Here is an 8,274-nt window from a genome sequence, read left to right as displayed (position 1 = left end):
TTTCCAGCACCTAGCTTGTGCAGAAAACTCTGAACTGAAAGGTAAACTTACCTCATAGGTGTGGTTAACTGTAATAGGCTGAGGGGCTATTTGTAGAAAGTAATAAGTCAAATATCAGAACATTTTACAAACATCGAACATTTTACTTACATGACATCAGTACGTTTTATGAATTTGTGCATGAAATCTGTCCACAAATTGAACTGTTCTGAATGTGGATGTATGAACTTCTCTCATTGTTTACGTCAGAAGGCGTAGTTATAACACCACGTTAAAACTAATCCCAACACCATGTTGAGGCTGTACTTTAGTCAGGCTAGCACTGTTAGTTGATTCTATATAACTGCCAACAAGAAAGTGATTAAAATAATATAAGTGTGAATTTTGTGTCTACACACAATCCAGAAAAGTAACTTTTATGGTTTGGTTCTTCAGGGTGAATCTTATGAAATATCTGTCTGATTGCAGTCAGAATTTCCCTGCATGTATCTCCATTGTTTTCAGTTTTTTATTTTTCTACACCTTTTGAGCACAACAATTTCACTAGCCACACTTTTCATTGTGTGAAACTTTCATGATGATGGACCAATAGAAATCCTCCCAAATAATTGGAAATGAAATCTCTTTACATTAACTTAAAAGTATATTAACATTAACAGTAAAGAATGTTTTGCCCTCTCCTGTAAAGTTACAATTTGGGAGGTACTTACTTACTTACTTACTTACTTACTTACTTACTTACTTACTTACTTACTTACTTATTTATTTATTTGGACAGTGTGTCAAATGGGAATACGAAAAGATGATCAAAAGCGTCTTCTACTTGTATCACTACATAAAAAGTCCATGTTACATTTTACCTCATGTTAGGTTGTGCCCCACTCTCCTCTATACTCCTAGCAGAACGACAGCACACTACTCCTGGTGTTGGCTGCTGGGTGGGCTTGAAGGAAAACCTCTGTTTTGACAGAAGGGCCCACTTAAGCAGAAGGCAAAAAGTTTCTTTACTTTTGATGTAACAAAAGATTTTATTTCAATTTCAGTTTTGGAGTGTTTCTATTGGTTCAGTCATAATGAAATTTTCACAAAATATAAAGGACAGCCGCTGTGCTCAAATGATGCATAAAAAACTGATACTGTTTTTTAGACAGAAACAATACTCTGCCTCAAAATTAGACACAGGAGGTATTACATCGTAGCTGCTGCTGTCTAGTTAGTGGAGAGTTTCAGTTGATGTTGCTAGTGAGGAGCATGGTGTATCACATTTCACCCATTAAATAGTTCATTATAACAGAGCCTTAAAGATACAGTCTTATGCAAAGGTTTGTCCACCCTGGGTCAAATTACATGTTGTGTTGATTTTTTAAATTATGTTTTTTAAATTATGTTTGAACACTTTCTACAGGGAACAAACATCTACTAATTTTAATGCACATTTACCATACACTCAATGAATTTAATGAGCCCATGTGATAGAAAACTGAATTTCCCAAAGAGTTTGATGTAGTATGTAAACAAAAGTATGTAAACAAAACCACCATCCTGTCCATTCCTCAATCCATACAGTCCACATATGGTAAGTAAGCTGCAAAAGCAACTTATTTTTAATTCGTCATTCTGTTTTGAATTAGCCATGGCCACTACTGAAAAATACTGAAAAATACAAATACTGAAGTTATAAGAAGTGTTTCAGCCTGCTTTCTGAATGAGGCACAATACAGCACAGCCAATCAGAATTGATGTCATTTACATACATCATTGTGAATTATGAATTATGTAAAAATGAAGTCTGGTACATAAAACCACAGTAGTGTTATAAGTGGACTGCAGGAGTATGTAAGAAATGTGAAGGATATGGCCTCTTTAACATAAAAAATAAAACATAAAATGTGACACATGCAACAATTTTGTTTTATTTTTTCCAATATGTTAAACTCAGAAAATAAATAGAGGTTGTCCACTAAATTTGCTGGAAAATGCCATATTTAAATTTGTTTCCTGAAGGGGATTTGTTAAATTATTTCAACCTACAAAATCAACAAAACATAATTTGACCAGGGGTGCCCAAACTTTTGCATACAACTGTGCAGTAACTAAAATGACTTTAGGAATAGAAAGACCAAAAATGTACATTGTACATAAAACCAACTAAAGCATCAAACTGAACTCAGGAAAAAATAAATAAATGAATAGTAGAACACTAGAAAGAATATATACTGGACTGCAGTCCATTTACTGTGCTTTCTTAGTAAACTCAGCTAATGCTGGACTTCCTGAGAACTGTCTGTCTGTGTCCTGAAGCTAAAGTGTTTTGTACCCTGGCTCCAGAATTTTTTCGAACTAACTCACTAAATTGCCCAAGTTATGAGGAAACCGTAAACCATAAACATGCGTCACAATTGCCTGCGGCTGCCTTCAGTAAACAGAGATAGAGTGAGAGAAAGGGGGGGGGGACTTTGAGCTCACGTTCAGCTCAAAGAAAGACTACTTTCTGTCATAAAGACGAAACACTTATGCCATAAAAGCCTTAAAGCATTTATATCCTTTCAAATACACAAATTAATTTATGAGCATGCTTTCTGGAAAGACTGCTAGCATGCCTTTAATAATGTTCTGAATCTACTCAAATGAGCCTGTTGTAAGATAAACTAGGAAATAGATGAATTTTGTTTGATAACATAGCTTGCTGAACAACGCATGCATTGACCGTTACTGTAAATGTGGACATATTGTGCTTAAAACATAACATTTAAAAGTTGACCATATTTCAGTTGCCCCAGTTAGACTAAACACAATCCACTTTGTTTATGCCTTTACAAGTGAAGTTTGTTATGCACCAGATTCTGAAGTAAAATGTCCTTAAAAGTGAGACAGCCATGCAGAGCCTGAGACAAAATATGATAAAACATTTGTGTCTGTGTAGTGACAATACTACGTTTACTAAAAACTGCATTGGCATATAAAGTGATGAGGAAAAATGACAGAACTTGTTCTGATTGGTCTAAAATGGTGGGAATTTTTATAGTTATACATTGGATCTAACCATCAAGATCTAATTGTACTTATTTGATTGTTTTGATTGTATGTAACTTTTAATCAGAATCCATTTGGATTTTAATTTTTTTTAATAATCAGTAGTCTCATGTGACCAAAAGACTTAATTTAATATTATAAGCCATAAAATCTCACTTTTTAGCCATGTAGTTTGATTGCTTTAAAAAACTCTCACAGCTATGGTCAGACAAGCTCAGAGAACATATCGCTGATGTCAAAAAATGAAATAAATAAATAAAATAAATCTGTTCAAGTAAGCCATAGAAAAAAAAACACAAGATGCATTTCTATTGGTCCATTCGTCAAGAGTTTTTTACACAAAGGACAGCTGCAACGTTCACACAGTATAGAAAAGTAAAAATCAACAAAAATAGACATACATGTTTTGCTTTGGGTTTGTTTATGTTTTCTGGATAGAGGCAATATGAACCAAAGGACATATAAAACTGAGATCATGGCATTATCAATAACATTCCAATATTACTATATTCAAATGCTGTATTTATATAATTTATTCTATTTAAATTTATCTACATAATTTCAAAATGGCCCAACATTACTTACATATTGCAGGTGACAAATATGCAAAGTTGCCATTTTGGATTTGAAAGGCTTTGTTGTGATAGCAGCAATATTTACTCTCCTATTCCTCTGTCAATAACTTCCCTGCCAGCTTACGGGAAAACATACAAGCAAACATAAACATTCCTCAAGTCCTTCCTTATATTTGACCACTTATCTCTCAGAGAAAATGCTGGGTTGTTAGCAGAAAGGCAGCTGTTGTTCTTGTAAGTCTTTGGCTAGGGTGTGCATTGTACACTTGTTTCCTCAATTGATATGTTTTTTATACTGCTATCATGATGGGTTATCAGTATATAGAGCACTAGGAAAGGCAGTAGAGTGCTGTTAGTGGTGTAGAAGCAAGAGAAACAGTTACCAGAAGGGTGCCATGTGCATGTGTGTTATTTATCACAGGATCCACAGAGCAAAATAAGCTGTAAAACTGTCAGCTGTGTATGATAAAAATATACTGTACAACATCAAATTCCAGTAAACTGTTACTGTTCACATTCAGCCTGTAGGGAACTCTCATAGAGTTGTATGTTGGTAGATACAGTCAAACAAGCTCTCCCAATGTTCAGGACTTCAGGAGCTGAACTGAAGGCCTAACATCAGATTAAATACTACAATCTAAATTCTGCTAGAAGGTTCAAATAAAACACCAAATGTATTTTACAAGCTTTATTTGTCAGTATTCAATTCAGAATGGCCACAAAATGCTCAGGTGAATCATTGTTAGCGTGGTGCTAAAATACTACCAAAATCACATAGGAGCACCAGCAGAAATTAGAATTAAAGTAAAGGTGTTTTTTGACAAATTTTGACATTTATTGCCCAAACTGAAGGCCTAGCACAAACATTCATACCTAACCACTGTATTTAGCAATAAGAAACAGTAATTCGGTTAAATAACAGCACATTTTTAGTGTCGGATTGCGTTAAATGTGTGTTAGAAGTAACATAAAATGTGTAGAACACCACATGGACTCCTAAACACAAAGGCACCAAAAAGAGTTCTTTAGAGTGATACCAGAGTAGAACCACAGTTGATTCCTTGAAGAACCATTTTCGTAAGCGATGTCAAAAATGTAAGTGTATGAAGACATGAGCATAAAGAACCTTCACATAATGTAAAGGTCCTGTACTAATTCAAGGTTTTCCTAGACATCTAGGCCATAAACCGTTTATGGTTAAGTACAGACACACAGATGTGTAATAAAAACATGTTTTATATCTGATTTGCGAGTGTACGTGAGTCATGTTTCATATTCTTAATCTTTTATTTCATCTCATTTGGTTTGGTCAAAAGTTTAAAACCATGGAAAATCTTACTCATAAAAATACAGGTAAGTGCTTCGTCACTCTTATTCTGCAGGATATGAATACTGTGTATGCGCGCACACACGCACTCGTGTTTGTATTGCGAGTGTTATCAGTTTCTGAAAAGCTTTCCTTCTTCCCTTTCTCTTTGTTCCCACCTATTTGGCTGGACAAGGTTGCTACTTCATAGAGTGAAGAGGGAGGGAAATAACTTTGTATTAACAGAGAAGCAGACAGAATAACAGCTTCATAGTTCAGTTCATTGCACTTGTGCACACAAGAGCTGAGGTACAGGAACAAAGTAGTGAACTGAGGGGCCGAGATCAGCAGACGGTTCTGGAGATTCAGACGGAGTCAGACGTTTTCAGGAAATATACCTGCTTTGTCTGGTGTGGACTGGAATAGAAGAGTCTTTCTGGACTGATTGATTCCACAGGGATTTACACAGAGCAGGATACAGCCTCTCCTAATCTTGGTAAGATACTGTGCTGGGAATGAACAATAAATAACAGTACTGAAAAAAGTTTTCACAAGTAAGATCTATAAGAAAAAAGAAATTATTACATGTTAAAAATAATATGAAAAATGTTACAAATAATATAATAAAAGTAATAAAAACATAATTCTTAGCTTCTATGTTTTACTTAAGAATAACAATAAGAAGAGAAATTCTACTACTCTCACTACTTCTACTACTACTACTACTACTACTAATAATAATAATAATAATAATAACAATAAAAATAATACAGACAAAAATAAATGTAACTTTAAATTGATAGTTTCATATTTGAACCGTTACATTTTTACTTATTGTATGTGGAATTCTTTGATAAATTAAGCTACATTTTTTTTCTCATTGTATACATTTGAAAAGTTTGGCTTATATACTGTGTACAGTATACTATAAAGTCTAGTAAGATTTTAGAATTTCTTACTTGAGATAAAATGTTTCTTTAATTTGCTACCTATAAGCAACTTGTCTGTTTAACTGAACTTCCTTATTTTAGGATCCTTGAAGAGACAGAAGGATGCAGGAACCAGAAGTAATAATAAGGACACCTTCCAATGCATCATCACACCGACATAAGACAGCACCCACTAGTGATGCAGAAGACCAAGTCTGGGATGCTGGTCCAGAATGTTCCATTTGCTTCAACTCATATGATAATACCTTCAAAACGCCTAAGATTCTGGACTGTAACCATACTTTCTGTCTGGAGTGTCTGTCCCGCTTCATCACTGTTTCACCAGAGAAAGAGGGCACCCAGATCACCTGCCCGCTTTGCAGACAGCCAACTTCTATTCCTGAGAATGGTCCACCAGCTTTGACCACCAGCCAGGAGGTGCTGGGCCAACTCCCCAGCCACCAACAGCAAGAGAGAAATGTGTGGCTCGATGGAAAGAAGCTCTGCTACTCACATCCAACAACACCCAGCTACATTTGCATTTATATTGGAGGCACTAAACAAGAGAGCGAGAACAGACAAGAAGAAAGAGAGAGTTGTGGGAGCAGGCTTCTGCGTTTTCTAGGCTTTTATGGCGATTGGAAGCGGCTGCTGACCCTCATCATAGTGCTCCTCATACTGCTTGCTGTAATCCTCTGGCCTATTCAGTGTAGCTTCAGCCATGGTTTCATGCCAGGCTGCTTTAGGGAGCAAGCAGGGTCCGTGAATGTCTTCCCTACAACTTCAACCACCACTCGTAGGTGAAGTTGTGAAATTTGTGTCTTTAATTCTTCTGGTGACCCAACACTAATCTTGGGTTTGGCCATGTGATCTGATTGCACACTTATTCATGGATTTACACTGAGAGCACCCTGGCCACAAGTAAGAATTTTAGTCCGGTTCTTCCATATTAATGTCTCTGATCTTGACCAGACTGGTGTGCCTACTATGAAGTTTTTTTTGTGAATATATTGACTGAAGAAGGTTTTAGTAGAAGTCAAGTAAAGAGACACTGTGTATTGCTGCTAAAATCAACTGAGCCAACAAATTGTCACTGTCAAAAAATCAAATTACAATGGAAAAGAGGGGCTTTTTCCTAGCAATATTACTCTAGCTCTTCTTTCAGGAACAGACAAAAACATTCTCTGTTTTATACACAGCAAATCATCTCTTTTTTTGGAAATCACTTTTGTATTGTTCAGATTGTGTATATTTGTATACAGATGTTTGGACTGCAATATATGTACAGTAAGTGTAACTATGTTATAATGTACAGTAAAACATTTTTTTTCAGTGAAAAATTGCACTTAAAACCTAACCGGCACCTAAAACATTGTGGTGATTCTGATGTCTGAAGTGATATCAAACTTACTACTACTAGTGCCTGAAGAAGTGTTATTAATGCATTCTTAATAAATGACGAAAATGCACAAAAAAGTGTTATTCACTTGCTAAAAATGTAACAGACTCATTTTTGTAATTGTTTTGTTTCAACTTTTCCATTTTTAGCATAACACCAGTTTAGTCTTAATACATTTCCATAAAACCAGCCAACCAGTGTCCAAAAGTTTGTAGAAATCAAGATCAAGGGTATGAATTGGGAATTTGCCCCCCTTTGTTGCAGTAACAGCCTCTACTGTTCTGGGAAGGCTTTGCAATAGATGTTGGAACATTGCTGTGAAGATTTAATTGCATTCGGCCACATAAACATTAATGAGGTCAGGTGCAGATGTTGGATGATTAGCTCTGGACAAACACCATTCCAACTCATCCCACAGGTGCTCAGTCACTCCGTTGCTCCACAGCCCAATGCTGGGGAGCTTTATACCACACTAGCTGATGCTTGGCATTGGGCAAGGTGACCCCCATATGTGGCTGCTCCAGAATGTATCATTCTACTGACAGTGCATTTCTATGAAGATTATACAAGCTGGGTGTGCACTACTAACCACCTCAGAAGTGGGTGCACCTTAAAGTAGCTGAGTTCAATAATTAGAAGGGGTGTCTGGACATATTGTGCATCTAGGCAGTAGGACTGAATAACTAATCATTTTTATATTGAAAAGATAAAAAAAGAATGCTCAAGAGCTCAGATTTTAATGTTATTTATATTCATCTTAACAAGTTGAGAAATTTAACACAGCAATGCAGACCTCATGAACTCGCAGACTGGCACACTACATTCAGCGTTCAGGTCTAAAGCCCAAAAAAGTGTGCTGGTCTACTAGGCCCAAAGAAACGCCAGGAGCTTAATATAAATAGCAATTCGATATTTCCCTCAAATCGCCCAGCCCTACTAGGCAGTTATTCCCCACACTATAGACTGTAATCACTGTTGTAGCTAACAGGAAATGAACTTTGGAGCCCCCACAGTGCATTTGCAGTAGCCTTC

The 8,274-nt window shown here is 36.1% G+C and overlaps 1 protein-coding gene across 1 annotated transcript; it reads left to right on the top strand.

Annotated features, from left to right (window-relative positions):
• The first annotated feature begins 5,025 nt into the window (after nucleotides 1–5,025).
• LOC118808305 (RING finger protein 223) lies at nucleotides 5,026–7,249 on the top strand. Its single transcript, XM_036570875.1, has 2 exons — nucleotides 5,026–5,410; nucleotides 5,946–7,249. The coding sequence occupies exon 2, from the start codon at nucleotides 5,967–5,969 to the stop codon at nucleotides 6,645–6,647; it is 681 nt and encodes a 226-aa protein (XP_036426768.1). The 5' UTR covers nucleotides 5,026–5,410; nucleotides 5,946–5,966; the 3' UTR covers nucleotides 6,648–7,249.
• The last annotated feature ends 1,025 nt before the right edge of the window (nucleotides 7,250–8,274 follow it).

The sequence above is a fragment of the Colossoma macropomum genome, unplaced genomic scaffold (assembly GCF_904425465.1).
Source record: "Colossoma macropomum unplaced genomic scaffold, Colossoma_macropomum, whole genome shotgun sequence".
Classification (NCBI taxonomy): domain Eukaryota; kingdom Metazoa; phylum Chordata; class Actinopteri; order Characiformes; family Serrasalmidae; genus Colossoma; species Colossoma macropomum.
This window is presented reverse-complemented; position numbering and strand designations above follow the sequence as displayed.